The sequence below is a fragment of the Silurus meridionalis genome, chromosome 13 (genome assembly GCF_014805685.1).
Source record: "Silurus meridionalis isolate SWU-2019-XX chromosome 13, ASM1480568v1, whole genome shotgun sequence".
In the NCBI taxonomy this organism is placed as follows: Eukaryota; Metazoa; Chordata; class Actinopteri; order Siluriformes; family Siluridae; genus Silurus; species Silurus meridionalis.
In genome coordinates, this window is record NC_060896.1 from 25,788,137 (window position 1) to 25,806,885 (window position 18,749).

The 18,749-nt window shown below is 35.4% G+C and overlaps 1 protein-coding gene and 1 long non-coding RNA gene across 3 annotated transcripts; one reads left to right on the forward strand and one right to left on the reverse strand.

The window, feature by feature from the left end:
* Window positions 1–2,348: 2,348 nt before the first annotated feature.
* On the forward strand, window positions 2,349–4,364 carry LOC124395795 (ribonuclease P protein subunit p25-like protein). Its single transcript, XM_046864633.1, has 2 exons — window positions 2,349–2,774; window positions 3,051–4,364. Exon 2 carries the CDS (start codon window positions 3,106–3,108, stop codon window positions 3,793–3,795), a length of 690 nt encoding a protein of 229 aa, XP_046720589.1. The 5' UTR covers window positions 2,349–2,774; window positions 3,051–3,105; the 3' UTR covers window positions 3,796–4,364.
* Window positions 4,365–12,825: 8,461 nt separating this feature from the next.
* LOC124395816 lies at window positions 12,826–18,409 on the reverse strand. Of its 2 annotated transcripts, none has more exons than XR_006927683.1 (3): window positions 17,952–18,409; window positions 17,452–17,575; window positions 12,826–16,026 (listed from the first exon to the last, which is right to left on the reverse strand). It is a non-coding gene; the product is annotated as an uncharacterized LOC124395816 (long non-coding RNA). The 2 variants fall into 2 exon arrangements; XR_006927682.1 differs by having other exon boundaries at window positions 12,826–16,578.
* Between the last annotated feature and the right edge of the window lie 340 nt (window positions 18,410–18,749).

Here is an 18,749-nt window from a genome sequence, read left to right on the forward strand (position 1 = left end):
TGACTGAATAATCAGTCTATTTAAACTGTAAAAAATGCCAATACAACCTGACAAAACTCAAGACAGAACTGTGGAATTGCACCAATCAGCTTTTGACAAGGTAACTAAACTAGACACCAAAGAGAGATAGGAAGAGAGTGATAAAGATAGTAAAACAGTGAGAGAGAAAAAGAGAGAGAGATGTAAATATCAGCTAATAAAAATATTTCAAACATATGAGATAAGCATTATGGCTTCACAGCACCACAGTCTGTATTTATGCCTGTTCTCTCTAGAGTGACATTCCATCCAGTGTGGAGACCTGCTTCGCTCCCATTCTTCCAATGATTGGTTTGGAATCCACCAAATCCCTGACCAAGATAAAGCAATTACTGATGACTAATGATCAAGTTAGTATTTTTGGAAGGTTTATAGGAACAAGTATTAAGTGCAGGAAAATCTTGTGGGGAAATCGGGTTGTATCCCATCCGTCCTTATGAGTGTGTGTTTTTATTTTTTTACATAAGAAGACTAATGTGAACCTACTTATTACTAGGAATTACTACTTATACTAATATACCACTATTACTAGCTATAATACGTTGCTAAGTTGTAGTTTTTGATTTTTATTGATGTTGCAGCATTTAGTCAGTGCCCTTATTCTGAATGGGGGCTGTCTCTAAATGCTGTAACTTTCATTAGAAATAGGATGTGATTGTGTGATTTAAAGCTTCTGTCAAAAACACGACCTCGTGCAAGTTTATTAGATCAGAGTGGAACCAAGAACATTTAGTGTAAACCAGACATTTTATATTATTGCTGTTAATGTAATACAGAAATAACAAAAGCAAGCCAACACATATAAATTAAGAAAAAATAAAACCAATCAGTCAATTATGAAAAAGAAATTGCATTTTATAAACAGACCTGTCTAAGCTGAAAACAGATGCCTAACAGAAGATTTAGCAAACATCTCATTTCTGAAGGAAAGACCAATATGATTTTATTTAAATGATAAAAGCTGTCTTAGAAATGGATTCCATTTGCCATGGCTTTTCTTCTTTCACGGCTTTTTAACGTTTTACAATTTTAAAATAGCAGTTTCCCTGTGTGATGTGTTTGTGTCAAGGATCCCCTGTGCATGGTGCAAATATTTCACTACATTCAGTTTCATGACATTATTTGGTGAAGTACAGTGTACGCCTTTTTCTTTTCTTTATTTTCCTGTCACGCCATTTTCTTTTCACCTCACTTAATTCTCATCTAATTCACCTTATCTGTAACTTATATTTAGATTTCGACCTTTTCAGCTGCTATTATATTGCTTTCTAACTTCTGATTCTTACTTTCTGCTTTTTTCTTTCACCGTAACAGTCCTTTGAGCACCATTTACAGCGAATTGTGGATTCATGCAAATGTGTTTTGTTCAGGAATGTGCCAGATTAAACCAGATTAAAACAACAAAATAAGAATAAAGTCAGAATAAAATTTGCAACAAAAAAAAAAGACAAAATAACATTTCACACAGCAGGATGGCATGCTGTTTGGCAATATCAGATTACCTGAGTAAAATAAAGAAGGATTGAGCATTAAGGACCATGCTCACATGGTTTTCTAGCAATGTAAATAAAATGCACATCAAAAGAGCTGCTTTTTCTTAGAAAATGTATAATATAATATAATATAATATAATATAATATAATATAATATAATATAATTTCTTATTATTATTATTATTACAGTACATGCTTAGTTATAGTCTTATTATATCCTCATGGTATATATTGTTATATACCAAGTATGAATACCCAAAAAATAATTGATAAGGCACATTGTTGCTTATCTCCGAATGCCTTCTTTATGTCAGTATCTGTGTTCTTCGATGGTAACGTTCTAATAAAGGTCGTCCCTTTGCAAAAAACATGAACTTTGCATTATGCAAATAGTTACAAGGAGGAGAAAAAAAGGGTGCAATGCAAAGTACAGTGCAATTTAATGCGCCTGACTTTCAGCAGGTCCGTGAAGGATGATTTCAATTAGAAGTGAGATAATTTCATTCATTGTTACACCCGCTGAAATTGCACTTTTACAAGCTTGACTAACTTCCTATTTCAGAGCTGCAGGTTAATGAGTCATGTACATTGAGCACATGCACTGGAACGTCCTCTAAACAGACTGACACAAGTTGCTTAAACCTGTGCCTTTGGTCTTAAAGAAAAAAGGCTCCTACTTTTCACCAATGTGAATTAGCTACTGAGGGGAGATATTTTGTCTTTCAAAGGAGGCTTCTGTACCTTTAAGAAGGATGAAATATCTCAGTCTTGAGCCACCCCCTGCCTATCCCCCACTAACTGGTACAGACTCTCCCCCTGGTTGCATTTATGAACCAGTGCTGCTTCTCTCTGCATCACTAAAAGGGATTGGAGTGCTGAATTTGTCACATGAAAAACCTTAAGAGAATGCAGTGCATGTCCCAACCAAGCCTGAACCTGCAAAAAAAGGAGGCAATTTTTCCATCAGAGATTCTGCCTCATGGTTTTGAGCAGAGAGACGACAGAAGAGCAAGCAAGGGGAGTTAAAGGCACTACAAAAGAGTAAAGTTGTGTCTTGACCAAAATTTTTGTAAGGATAAGATGAAAGTTATCTTCCTAAACAGTAGCTAATATTTCATAATCAGCCTTCAGTTTTGAAGAAAGAGGAGGAAGCATGCAAGAAGAATGGATCTGAAGTTCATCAGAAGACCACATAATGAGATTTGTTTTTTGAATAGCAAATCTTTGGGACTCTAAAGAAAAGGTAATGTCTTTCCTCCAATTTGCATAAATTGTTTTATTTGTCCATGTTTCTTATAACTGTTTGACGAGTAGTTTCCTTTTTTTGCAACTAACTCATTGGCAGTGTATACAGCCATTAGAATATTTCAATGTAAACACTACTGCTCGTGCTGAACTAAAGAATGGTAGTTATTTTTAGAGAGAAATTGTTTTACAAGTATTAATGAGGTAGTTAGATCTTGTGTGAATAAAATAAAAAGCACATGCTCCAAGCGTTTTTATGGCTGCAATTGTTTCAGAGACTCATCTTGACTAGTTAAAGCTGCCAAGGATACAGAAAAAAAGTGTGCTTATGGATCTAAGCATCGTGCATGATGAGCATCTGCCCTTCCTGGGAGAAACAGCCACTGCTCAACACACCTCAGCACCTCCTACCCTGCCCTCCCAAAGTCCACTCCTGAAGCAGGGTCTTGCAGCTGGCTTTAAAAGGGTTTGTCGGACAGAAGAGGAGAGCCCATGCCCTTTTCCAGGGCTTCTCCCAGGCGTCTTGGAGATGCGAGTGAAAGAAGGCAGCAAGATTCGCAACCTGATGGGTTTTGCAATGGCACGGATGCAGTGTGAAGAAATAAACAGCAAACAGGTCGGCCTGAGGCAGGTGGTGTTTACAGGTTCGGGCCGAGCAGTCACCAAAACCATTACCTGTGTCGAGATAATGAAGAGGAAAGTTGGTGGGCTCTACCAGCTGACTAAACTGCGCTATAAAGGTGTCCGGGAGGTATGGGAGAGTCAGGAAGAAGGCGGAGCCAAAATGACCGTTCACAGGACTGTGCCATCTATCAGTATCCTTCTCTCCAAGGACCCTTTGAATCCCCTTGAGCCAGGATATCAGCCTCCTGAGATGCAGAGCTCTCTCTGGGAGGAGAGACAAGATAGTAATGCAGTGTGTAGTGAAGCAGGAAAAAGGCAGTTTGACTACACTGTCATGCAGAGTGAAATACAGACAAAACGATTCTGTCCTCAAGGTGGAATCTCTGTAAATTAAGAATTTTTACTAAAGGGCAGAACTATTTACTGAAAAACTAATGCAGATTAAAACTTAAAAAAGGAATTTCAAAGGAATTTTTTTTTTTACATTTTATTATAAAAACACAGATTGTGCTTTTAGCTAATTGTAATTGTATCAAGCCTTGAGCTCGAGTTGAATAGTTCATCTGATCATTTCTAATACAGTGTATGTGCACTTGCAAATCACCTCATTGGTGCCGCTATTTCTTTCTACTCACTGCCCCGGGTATTTCCTTAATGTTTCTATGGATTTGATTAGTGTTAAGTAGTTAAGTAGTTTTTCCCATACTTAACATCTGTATACCCTTATTTTATTGATGCATACCCTTTTGCAAGAGTCAACACATTGTGAATGAGTTTTGTTATCAGGAAAATAAAAGAAACCAATATTGTAACACTGTAAATACAATGACATGTAAACAGAGAGAAAATGATATTATGTTATATGAATATACTGTATGATTACAATTTGTGGTTTGCATTAAAACAATACATTATGAACATATGCAAATAAATGATTTGCACAAGAACAAGTTTTATTATTCATAGTGTTTTTTTATGACCAACTGAATCACAAAATAATGTGATGTATATCCATGCTTGCATTTTAGTGTCAATCCTATCCTTCCAAACCTCAATGCCAAAATAAATACAATTATATTTCCTAATCAGTATTGAAGTCTTAAAGCCCATGTGATCTTAAAACCGACTTTGCTCCAGTGGTTATCGATACCGAGTGTTAAGGACATTCATCATTGTAGGACAAAGATGACAGCGTGTCTATGGAGCATCTCATTCGATTGAAGTTTTTGAACCATGAGTGACTTTATATTAAATGTTTTAAATGTAACCTGAGGATATTCCCTACGATCGTAATGAAAATCTCTGAGGCTTGACGATCACTTAATGCACTTAATTTATCGCTTTCCCCCATGTAATGGATTTGTACAATACATCGCAATGAGATCCAATTTTGCCAGTGTACTTGCGGGCTCATTATTGGCTTGCCTTGACCCCTGGATGAAATACAATAGGAATTCCTGGGAACATCGAGTGGTATTTGAGTGGTCTTTAATGGTTTCCTGAGATCTTATTGTCTTCAGTAGACACATAATTAACCTTTGTGTTCAGTCCGGGAAATGAAAGAAAGTGCTTTTTTGAATCAAGGGTCAGGAGTGTGAAGTGACTGAAGTTGCTTAAGAACTCAAATAGAACAAACTTTAGGGTACTGAGGACAGGCTAAAGGTTATCTGCGAGTGTTTATCGCTGACTTAACAGCTTTCACTCTGCGCACAGCGCCATCTATAAAGTCCTCAGTTTTTATCGGATGCATTCCTTACATCAGCTTTAAGATACAAATTGGACAGCAGCGTTGAACAGCTAAGGAAATGAGCTTGGGAGAAAAGTAATTAGAAATGACACATACTAGACTCTAGAATAATCCATTCGAATAAATCCAGAAGGATAATGCATGTAAGTGTGCTTAAATGTGCATAACCATTTTCAGTAATACTAGTTGTAATAAATTTGCACTAATCTTGCATGTGAGTACAAAAAAATCTTAAATGTGGGTGTCTTCAGCACACATTCAAAGTCAACAATCTAATCAATTACCCAAAATCCATTAAACAATCAGAACCTCCCAGAATGCTCTGGTAAATCCATTGTCCATTTGCAAAACCGAATACATTTAGAACATTTTTATAATCCTACCCTGACCATTTTTGATAAATATAATCAAAATGTTTTGTTGGTTAAAAGCAGTGTCTCTTCATTTTGTACTTTAAAAAATATTTTACTATACAACCATGACGCACTTTTGAGAGAGAGAGAGAGAGAGAGAGAGAGAGAGAGATAGAGAGAGGAAACATCATTAAATAGTTCATGTATTGACAGAGGTAGATAAAATACTGAATTAATTACTCATGTGATGCGATGGATATCTGTGAGCTGGCATTGAGGCTACTCTAAAAGGACTGAGAAATGATAAATCTTTCTAATGAAGCTTTGATGGAAGTGTGAACGATGAAGAAAAAGAAGGAGTCATACCTATAAACGACTTTTGTATTTAATGTTTGGAGGCACTCTTTCTATGGCCTTTCCATGCTTGAAAATAAATTCAGGTGACCCTCTGATAACAGTAAGCACACTTTTTTGTTCTCTCTCTCTCTGTGCTCTCCATCTCTCCCTCTCTTTCTTTAGAGGATAGCACTAAGGGCTCTGGGATGGTGTGGTAGTTTGCTATCTTCCTCCTTCCAGATGGTGCAGTCTTTTCTTATCTAGAAGAATGGCCACTGCCTCAATTTTTCAGACTGTCTTATCTGAAAATCCTTTAAATTGAATATTTACTGGGCTGATGTTTACAGCCAGTGTTTGACTGCTCAAGGCGCTGTTTTCTCACTCTCTCACTAGGACAGGCCAAGGGGGCCATTTTTCACTCTCATTTTCTCTCTCGCTTTTTTATTTTCCTATCCCCATTTCTTCCTTTCTCTCTCTATGAGAATAAGACTTTCTCCTTTTACAGAATAAGACTAATTGACTATTCACTACACTGGAGAAAACAAACATTCAGTATGAATAGTTGTAAATGAATGTTTAGATACGCCATACTACCAATTTGTTGACGCGTTCTGTGACATGCTCAGGCTAATGCATTTATAATGCAATCATACTTCATTATACACTTTGTTATAATTATTGATGAATACACACTACACTTTATAGCAATGTTTACTATAGATTTGAATATTATTCAGCGTCTGGTAGTGACTGTGTTATAGTCTGTAGATTATAGTTCATGTTGAGGTTGAGACAATTGTAAGACCTGTAATAATGTGTATTGCTTTATGTTTAATAATAATCTTTAAAAAATCTCTCTAATTTTACATGTAGCTTGTAAGATATTACAGAATGTTAGAATATGTAGGCTTGTTACAGACAGGCATATCAATTCGGATATTTTGGTTGCAAACAAATGGCTGCATTAAAACTAGTATTTTGCTCGTGAGCTGAAATCTAAACTTACTTCTAAAATGTATGTTTCTTTAACATGGATAAACATGGATGCACTACTTATAATGGATTATTTAAACAATTCATACATTTTTTATCATAAGGTAAAAAGTTACATTCCCAGCACCAATGCCAACACAATCTGCTCCAGGGAAGCTGAATCAAGACTGAAGCTGCACTCTGACCTCATCATTCTAACATGCAGGGATACATAACATATATTATTCTAATTACTGCATTAAAACATATGCAAAAGATAAAACATTTAAATATAACACTATACAGTACTGTTTGACATGTTATGAATGCATCCAGAGAATGCATCCACATCATTATAGACATGGTCTTTAGAGAAAGTGTTCAGATCAAATTTCTTAATTAAAGATGACACTGAATATATATATAAAAATATATATATAAATAAAATGTGATGGAGATTTTCTTGTGCTTGACTTTATTTCTGTCCACATCCAAGCTGAGAGCCTTACTGAAATTATTTGGAATTGCACTTTACAGTTATGGGAGTGATAATAATCATGAATAATGATAGACTAATAAACTAGCATGGAACATATTTAGGCATATTACAATAAATTACGGCCAGTGCCATTATTTTGAAAAGGCTGTATGAACAGTGGGGGAAAAAATGCATCGCTTTATAAAATGCCTTTTCACTGCCGCCATCTAGTGGTGAAGACGCTGAACTTCAGTGTGAAGATCATTGGTATGAGTATACATTTTACTTACTACCTATATAGAATACTAAATGTTGAAAAATAAATAAAACAACACACATTTGTTTCTTTTCTATTATTTATTTGAATATCATTTTTAACAATGGTAAGTGTCCCAAAGCAGTTTTTATAACATTTCTGAGATTTTCTTTAGCAAAGTAAATTTACAATAAGACAACAACAACAATAATAATAATAATAATAATAATAATAAAAATAATAATAATAATAAAAATAATAATAATAATAATTAATAAAAAAACTCATTCTAATATCTTAATATGTATTCACATAAAATAATATATATTAACAAAATTATACAAAAAAAAAAAGTAAATAAAACTATTTTTTTTTTTAATCTAAACGCTCTTATTTCTTATAAAAGATGACAAAGGCCCATCTGACCAATACAAAACCATTACACATGAGCATCATTAATGTTCATTGAATTTTAACTGTCTTTTTGGTGCATCCTGATGCTTACAATCTTCCTTCAATCAGACCCACTGTATTTTTGCCGCATTCATGTTGACTTAAGAGTTGTAATTTGCAAGTAATAGTAGTGCTGTTTCACACTTGGGGACAATTGAAAAAAAAACAAAACAACTTAAAAGCTTTAACTTTTCTGAGCCCAGGCAACGCTTTCCATTGATTACGAGCCAGTTTGTTTCTTGGGTGTGTTTATCGCCTAGTATTTGCCCGTTCCTAGGATTGCGGGCTCTTACCTACGCATGCTTTACATGACAATTATTACTCAGGTGAAGGTTTCTGTTGATTGTTTTGTGGCACAAATACACACCTGTTATAATGGTTGCAAATATGCACAAGTATAAATAGCTGATCCAAATGTCCCAAGGGATTGTTTGTTATTGTGCCCCAAAAATTGTATGAAAAAATAAATCTATTTGGTATATAAAAGATTTATCTAGGTTACTATACATTTTCATAAAGTTTTGCCTTTTACTGAGGTACATTACATATTGCATATACACATTTCTTAGACAAAATATACATATACTAATATTCTCTTACTTCCTAGTGGAAAAGTTCCTTAAATAAAACTTACTTTCGGCTTCTCCCATCAGGGGGTCTCCACAGGTGTTTGATTTGGCACGTTTTACGCTGGATGCCCTTCCTAACGCAACCCTCCCCATTTATCCGGGCTTGGGACGGGCACTAAGGTTTATGCAACCCTAATGGTTGGTTCCCTGACCGGGGATCGAACCCGGGCCGCAGCGGTGAGAGCGCCGCATCCTAACCACTAGACCACCAGGGAAAAGTTCCTTAAATCCTAGTAGAAATTCCTTACATCTTAGTGGAAAAGTTCGTTACATCTTAGTGGAAAGGTTTCACTAAAGAATGGACATGTTTCACGAAAACATGGACAAAAAAAACAAAATTTGCATTAGTCAGGCCACAATAAACAAGTCACAGACCTGTATGTAAAACCAAGGAAATCGCAATGTAAATTTTCTCTCAGAAGAAGAAAACAAAGTCGATTTCTTGCACTTACTCCAATACGTTTTTTCAAATAAAGAAGTGAGGCAAGAAGGATGTCTCGTTTTAAACATGTCTTTAATTAAATTAAAGTTCAGTATTATTGTATGGTGGTTTCCATATTCAGATGTAGACACCGAGATATACAGCTAATTACACTGTTGTAAGAGAGGGTCACTATGAAGATTTCAAAATGTGTTCAGTAAAGTATAGATGAACCAAAATGCAATTATTGTCAGAAAACTGGATAAGAAAAAACAAAAAAAACCAACAAAAAAAAGCTCCTCCCCATATGTGTTTCTTTATATAAACCTAACCTTCTAACCATTGAAATAGTTTAATCTTTTTTAAGTAACAAGGATATGTTTTTAAAGCTCTTTAATTTGTGAAAAACACAATTTCCCGTCCTGTCCAAAAGTTTTTCATATGACAGACTACTAATTCTTTACCAAAATCTAACAAAGCTAATATAAAACACCTTTTAATATTTTCTTTGCTATTCTTTTATGTTGAGTTATTTTTAATTCAGTATCTAAGTCTATCTAATGTTTATTTCTAGATCAATCTATTTAAATCAAGTGAGAACAAACATATAATTTTACCTCAATATGTGTTTATCTACAAAAAAATATAAATTCTTTATTATGTTGGATCACCTGCTTTTTAACTCGTGTGTGCTTCTATTTCAACCTTTAATATTAGCTGTGACTTTGGTCAATAAGTTTTAATTTATGCCCCTTTCTTCCACGTCACTGTATGCAAATAGCATGTAAATTAAATGTATGCAATGCATAAGTTATAGGATAAGATTTTGATGTGTAGGTTTTTTGACCTTACAAAGAAAGCACCAAAACTGAAATAGAAATGATCTCTGACTTTAACCATGGCATAGGTGTTTGTGCCAAATAGGTTTGTTTGAGTATTTCAGAAACTGCTGATCTGTTAAGATTTTCACAGACACAAAATTGTGTGAAAAACAAAAAAGTTAAGAGAGTATGGTTGATATTAAATGAACTTTTACATAGCAGATAGGAGACATGATTAATAATATATTGAACAATGAACCCATGTTGGCGAATGAGATCAAATCACCACAACCACACTCCAAAATCTAGTGGTTATAACAGCTAATGTATTAAGATGTGGATTGTTTCAGGTTGGACACAACTGAAAGCCTAAGTGTGAAAGCCTAAGAGTGAAATTATATATATATATATATATATATATATACTGTATATAGTGTTCTCATCCCATCATTTTGATTCCACGGTTTGAGAAACCACCAATACTAACACAGACAGGTAACAGGTATCTGATGCAGTGAGAATAAAAGCCATTACTAAAGCAAGGAACCCAATGCAACACAAGTCTTCTTTCAGCCACAGCTGCACCACCCGCATACATCATCTCTAGCAGAACATTCAATGTGTACCTAAGTGTGATTTTCCGTGCATTACACGTTTGTCTGGTGATTTAAAATGAAGGCAAATTGTGTGTCTCTGTGCAAATTCTACAGAAAACACAAGTATAAATGGTTCATGAAAAAGTACAACTGTTTTGAACTCTTTTGGCTTACCTTTCCACACAATGTCAAACTTTTTTGAAAAGTCGGTCGTGTAAATGTCCTTGTAAGTGTATCTGCTACCAAATCTATTTCTTTTGCTATTAAATGATTAAATTAAATCCACACAAATGCAGTATGTTTGAGCTTGTGCAGTTTGCAGCAGATGCAGGTTGCTCTGATTGGCGCGCTTTGACTATCCAATCAAAGGATGTGAAAATGCAGACGTGTTCGTATGTCTGTGAGGGGGCTTTAAAATGGTCAAATCGCAGTCTGATTGGTTAAAGCAACAGCTTCAAGCAACATGGAGTTTATAATTAAAAAAAGCCCACAATCCTCACACTGCTGCTCTTATGGCAATACTTGATGTGACGGCTAAGATCTGATTGAATAGAAACGTCAAAAAAAACCTTTCACTTTCACTCTTGGGAGCACCGCACTCAGGAGAAAAGCCTTGAAATGAAGAGAATGGACAGTTGGGATTCATTTATTATAAATGCAGATAGATAGATAGAGAGATAGAGATAGATAGATAGATAGATAGATAGATAGATAGATAGATAGATAGATAGATAGATAGATAGACAGACAGACAGACAGACAGACAGACAGACAGACAGACAGACAGACAGACAGACAGACAGATAGATAGATAGATAGATAGATTTACAAAATGCAAAGTAAGCAAACAACAAAAATGTGAAATGCAATGCTCAAAAAGCAGTATACTATACTTACTTATACACTATTCTATACTTATGACCAGGTGTCTGCAATCCTTTGGCAATATAATGTGGCTATACTGACTGTGTGTGTGTGTGTGTGTGCGTGTGTGTGTGTGTATAAAGTACAAGTGATTGAACTAAATTATTTCTATTAAAAGTACCTAGTCAACACCTTTATACATGTTTGGCAATATGTCGTCAAACATCACAGTCTGAACCACAGGATTTATGCAAATAATTCAACTTCAGTTCAAGAACATAGTCAAACATATTTAAAGAAGCTCTAAGACAAAGCTTTGCATTATTTCTTGTGATTCTTTTTTGGCCTATTTGTCTGATATTAACCTCCAATCTTTTCTGGGCCAGATCAATAGTTGGAGAAAAGCTACTGGAGAAAAGGATATGTAGTTACCATATTGTACTATTTAATGATCATTCTTAAAACGGGAAATACTACTGTACATGTTAAAAAAATGATAATACTGCATCCATGCACATTCTACCAACACGTGATATGATTGATGGCCATAAACATGCCATTTTTTATAATTAGTACAGCGTCTAACTAGTACAATTATCTTGTCTGTTAATAAGGTTGCAGAGAATCCTTTTTTTTCTGAAGGACGTGAATGTAAATGCAATGCAAATGTGAAAAATCTGAGCTATATAAATAGGACACCTGAAAAAATTTACATTTCTTAGAATCCTCACTGCTGAAATGAACGTTTCTGTATTTCTTTTGCTGTTCCTTGGTGGGATAGCTGAAACTCTGAGGAGAGATTATGTTTATGTTCCTAAAAGAGTGACTTGGACTGAAGCTCAAAGGTACTGCACACAAAATTATGGAGGCCTGGCTACCATCACTGCTGATGAGCAAAACTGGATTCCTCTGGGTATTGAAAACTTCACTGATGCCTGGATTGGGCTAATTAGAAGCCCAGTTAATACAAACATTTGGCTCTGGTATAATAGACAACCAAGTGTTTATTTTAAGTGGTGTCCTAATCAGCCAAATAATTACAACAATGCCCAGAACTGTGTGGTTTTGACCCCATGTGGCTGGAATGATTTAGAGTGTCGGAACCCTCAATCTTTTTTTTGTAATAATGTCTCTGCTATATTGGTTAAAGAAGAAAAGACATGGGAGGAGGCACGTGAGTTTTGTAGGACACATTACACTGGCTTAGCCTCTATGTCAAAATTACACCTGCCGGGCAATGATCCCAAACAGATCCCAGATGACAGCGTTTGGACGGGTCTGCGTTTCCTTAATGGAAATTGGACCTGGATGAGTGGGGAGCTGCTGGGGATACCAGAATCACTGACATGTACACCTCAACTCTACAGCTGTGGAGCTTACAATGTCAGTAATAATGTCTGGGAGAGCAGAAATTGCTATGAGAAGCTTAATTTCTATTGCTACTGAGGTAAAGTAGTATATAGATCTCTAAATAGATGTCAAAATATGAATGAGACAATTTGTTGGTGTAACATGTATTTTATTTAATCATATCTGTCATCTTTCTGAACAGATCTCTTTTCATGAGTGAGAACAGGTTCCTTAAAGAAGAATATGTACATATGTCTCATTGCTGGATTTGCTTTATAACATATATATTAATAATCAAACAACAAATATGTTAGAACTTTTTTGCTGAAGGACAGTATAGTGAAGAATGATAAAAAATTATTAAATTAGTCAGTCAGTCAGTCAACTGTATAAGAAAGCAGTTTGTATAGAGGAATATTACTGTGCAAAAGTCTTAGGCCATCATTAGATTTGTTGTTTCAGCATTGATCTTCTGACCATAAATAATTTTTTAGTTTCCCATTTATTTATTTAGTAAAATGCAACCAGACAATATAGAAAAATTGTACTGACAATTGAAACAAAAAGAAAAATATCTGAAAAAAATGCCTATTTAGTGTGACCTCCCCTTATACTTGAGCAATAGCAGGAACCTGGCTCTTGTAAACCTAAATAAAAAAGAGGCCTAATTAATGTCATTGCTAACACCTGTATTTGTCCATGTAAAAATGGCTGCTGTGAAAAAGTCTATTACACCAGACTTGTGCAAGACACGCTTGTGCATTACATTACATGCATATATTGTATGAGTTAAATTCATTAATAGCTTGCTAATAATACCAACATTACATCACATTATTCAATTCAAAATGCCGAAGATCACAGAATTTGACAGACATAAAATTATACTTTTGCATCAGCAAAGCCACTTAACAATAAATCTAGAGGAGGCCTGAGACTTTCCACAGTATTGTGCACACAATTTGTTGAACTGCTTTGTGAAGGGAATATACATGATGAACTACAGTATACAAACGTATAACAATTTAATAGATTCATATAATTAAACACGTTGTAATAATTATTTATGAATATGCATTTTAAATTATAAAAATATTTATTATGCATTTAAATATTGCTCATTGTCTAGTAATGACTATGGTATAGCCAATAGTTTTATGTTAATGTCTATAGTGTAATTTTTGGCTTAAGACAATGTAATTTTATATTGCTGTATGTTTAATTATCATTGTTTCTTCCAAAATGTCTCTTATTTTGCTTCTTCTATGCCAGTATATTATTATGCATGTTAGAATATGTATAATAATCATGTATGCATGCTCAATCATGGTTGGAAACAATAGACGATGCATTATAAAGGTAATAAGCTGGTGAGCTGAAATGTACACAATAAAAAAGTCTAATCTGCTTTTAAGTAAACATAATTCTGAACTTGTGTGTCTTTAACAGTGACAAAGTGCTATGTCAAATACTTATGACACATTGTATTTACAATCTATACACTGCTCATCAAACGTTACATTTCTAGCAGGGCGCAGAATTAAAATTGCACTTTCACCACATCTACATCTACAAGCTGGGATACACCTTATTATTGTTATTATTATTATTATTATTATTTATAACACACACACACACACACACATATTTAATATGTACAATGCTTTCTCCTTTTAATGATCTAATAGTGGCAGAACACTTTCATCTTTTTTTTTTTTTTTATAATCAGGCATGTACTGGCCTGAACCAAAACTCACTATGCAGGAAATGGAACTCTCTATGAGGTTGGCAACAAAACTACTGATCATAAATGAAACTCATGCTTTCACCCACTCGCACACATTAGGGCTTACTGTGGATATACTGAGTACTGAGTACCTTGGTTATTCTGAGTGGTCTACAAACATCTTAAAAAGTAGTTAATAAACAAAAAGTGATTAACAAACAGAACGAAATAACACTGTGAATGTGAGATGTGATACAATAACTAATAATATGATATGTGCTACAAAAACACCATATATTCCCTACTCTGAGGTTTGAAAAGTTTAACACTCAAACCTAAAAATGTATCAACAGAGAAGAACAATGAAGAGGTCCAGTTCTCTCAAACCAGAGGTCCAGTTCTTTACACAAACCTACGTGACCTCCCCAATCTTTACTCACAATAACCAGTCCTCTACTCTGTTCTCTTCCATGACTCAGGTCCAAACATCTCCCCTCACACTTGACTAGGAAGGAGTAAAAGATCCCTCATCCAGCCAATTAGTGCATATGTCATGTGAACAAATTCTTGCTATTGTATACACTTACATTATTATCCAGCAGTTTTTCAGTACAGTAGACAAATAACTATAAACTTATATAATATACTTTAGGCAAAATAGTTAATACCTGTGTCATTAATCCAGCATAAAATCATCCAGTGTATCTTGAGTAAACCTATCATAAAGTCATATTAATGGAGTAAATAAGTAAATAAGTGCATATAAATTATCAGTAAAGTGAGTACAATCAAACTTCATAAAATAATAATACATACAAACAATACTTGTGTATGTTGCAGGATATAAGTGTAGATGTGTGAGAACATGTATAGCATATATGTGTATGTGAGTATGTGTGAGTAATTTATGAATGTATATGTGTCAGCGTTTGGACATTTTGGGTTGTTTGGTTTTGCTTTGGCCACTAGATGCCGCCACTGGGCCCTTATCCCCTACTCCCTATCTCCTACTCCCTAACCCCTAACTGTTTCATGTCTCCCACCTGCTCCTTTTTTGTTTTGTGTATTCATTATATTTGTCTTGGTATTTGTCTATCTTTATATTTGTATTTGAATCTAGATCTGTGTGGGTTTGTTTGTTGTCTCTTTGGTGAGTGTCTTATTTATGGTTGTTTGATTTCTTGAGTCTTTTCGAGGCCTCTGTGTTTTCTGAATCCAATGTATCCCAGTCCATGTTCTTATCTTGCAATATAATACCTAAGGAAAAATCAGTGAAGTCCTCTCTCAACAAAAGTATAACCTCTAGAGGCTCTGTAAATCTTACACTTCCTGTGACAATATTTTGTCCTTCTTGACTGACACTCAATGTGCTCTGCTGTAATTTATTTAGCAGAGGTGCCGTGGCTGCTACGCCTTCTAGCTCATCTTCAACTAGAGTTGCTGGCTGTTTATGGATTCCATTCCTGTCCAGAAACTCATCACTCACTCCAGACCTCTGGGAGCCATTTGAAAGCATCTTTTACATTTCCAGCTGACTCTGGAGAGTCCACAAGCTGCTCATCTGTGCCTGGAGGTCCCCACATCACTGCCATCTGTTTCATGGTTGCCTTTATAAAAAGAGATCTGATAACAGGAATAATGCAATAATACAGCAAACCCAGAACAAATAATATTATACCTACAACTGTTCAGTTCCAACATCTCCTTGCCAGCTTTAGCAACTAGCAATATTGGTGTATTACAGAAGCTGGGCATCTCAATAAAAACTCCGGCCTTTAGGAAACCTTCTATAGTCTTATGAATACCCTGTTCTGCTTCAGGGTGTAATGGATGCTGTTGCCTTTGAGGCAAAAAAGTACCTGGCCCAACTTCAGCTGACCGGCACAACTGGCTGACTGTACTAACCCTTCATCTGTGTCATGCTGAGACCATAGTTCAGCTGGCACTTTATTCTCCATTTCAGAGAATAACTCATCATATCTGGATACACTTGTTGTTTGCATCTGCTTACCATCTACAAGCATTACTTCACTAGGAGTACCCATCATTGGAGTAAAATTTTAATATACATCTTATCTCTTGATTGAGAAATTAAAGAATGTTGTGTAGACTTCCCATGAAATATTATGTACAGATTTCATCATGGACCAGGATCTTTTGCATACCATCCTTTACCTATATACAAAGAGACATGCAGAACTGAATAAGGCATTTAAAACAATTTCTCAAAAAATTTACAATTGCATACTTGCATGGCTGCCACTTGTTTCCCAATGATTAAATACTGACATGGTACCTTTATTTACTCCATTTGTTATTGCTATGCCTCTTCTAATTCTGGATCGCAAGTAAAATCATCGATCATAGTACAATAATATTCAGATATTCAGGTAGTCTAGCTTCAGGTAGTTGTGCTTCAATATATTAAGCCCATTTATTCACATTCTTCTGTACATCAACCCCTCACTGTACCAACCGAAGTCATCACCATCTGTGTCTTTACCCGTTTATTATGTAACCCATCAGGAGAAAACACCATATCTGTAACTGTAATTTACAAAGAGCATCTCTCCCTATTAAATCAACAGGAGTTTGTTAATATACCAGAATGGGCAGTACAGCTGTTCTATTTTTAGTTTTGAGACACACTCGAGCTGTGGATGGGGAGGTGTTTTGCATAATTTGGCCTAGTTGTTAAAAGTGGCAGTTGAGCCTCTCCTTTAGGATTCTCTGGGCACCCTTAATAACCTTGATTGGGTGCACCACAATCACTAACTTGTCCCTGAGGTTGAACAGGGACCTGAGACTGATCTATATAGGATGGTTGCCAACTCCTTCCACCCCCAAGAGGTTGTTGCCATGGATTAGTGGGGCAATTGCGTTGGGGACTAACTATAGCTTTGAGATCAAAAGTCTGTTAACTAGTTATGTTCTTAATAATTAATTGTGTTCTTTGGTTAAAAAAAGCATTACAGGTGTTTAGACTACCACAGACAAACCCCAAGTCATTCCCACAAGCACTAATTATACTAAAGCAAATATGCTTACCTTTCAGTGGCCGCTGCTTAAGAGAATCCAAGATGTCCATCTGTGACAGTGAATCCACCGGGGCCCATGGCATGCCCTGGCTCCTTGCCTATCCTGCAGACAACGCTATTTGCGTATGTCGCGGCTAATTGAGACAAGAACAAACTAATTCAGTAACAAGACAATGACTCCAATTAGAAACAAAAGACTAAGTATTGAATCTGAAATTTTGGTAAAAAATACGTGTATTGTAAGACCCCTAATATATATATTATAGCAGGGATTACACAAAATCTCACATGTTAAAAGTACCTAGTCAAACTTCAGTAATATGTCAATATGCCTTCAGTAAAATTTCAGCAATGTGCCTTTAAACATCACATTCTAAACTACAGGGTTTATGTAAATAATTAAACTTTAAGAGTTCAAGTACATAGTCAAACATATTTAAATAAGTTCTGAGACAAAGCTTTGCATTATGTGTCTGGCTTTTTTGGTAAGGCCACAATAAATGTACTTACCATATTGTAGTATTTAATGATCATTTTTAAAACTGGGAAAACTGTTCTAAAAATGTTTTCTAAAAATGCTAATTATGAATTGATGCACATATTGCCCCCTGTGAACTAATTGATGCCCTTAAGCATGTTGTTTTCATTAATCAACTCAAGGGAATTAAAATGAAGCACGGAAAAAAAAGAAATGAAAAAGCTATAATTTATCCAATTATAAATTCTACACTGGTATTAACATATATCCAATTATCAGGCGAAAAGAACGTGCCGGAAACCGAAGTGAAATCCACAAAGGTTTTTTTAATGAAAAAACACAACAGGGCAGAGCAGAAAACAGCGAACAGCCCAGAAACGCCAGGTAAACTAATCCTGGTGAAAGCTGTGACTAGACTGTAGTAACCAAACACACAGAGTCTCGTAAGCAACGATAAACCAAACAAAGATGCTTGGGTAGTCCGACCGTGTTCTTTAGCCTAAGCTGTGAAACGGACAATAAGCTGGTGGAGGAACGGGGTTTATGTAGTGTGAGAACTGATGAGGGCCAGGTGTAGCTGATTAGTAAGTGGGAGAGCTGCTTGGAGTGATAGGTGGAGGTGTGGCTGGTGGATCCCTAACACCAATACAGGTGAGACAAGATTTCTAGATTATTCTAGAAAATTATGGAGGCTTGGCTACCATCAATACAGATAAGCAAAACCAGAATTTTACTGGGTATAGAAAACCTAACTAATGCCTGGATTGGGCTAATTAGAAGACTTGGGATAATTGACAACTAAGTATTTATTTTAAGTGGTGTGTCAATCA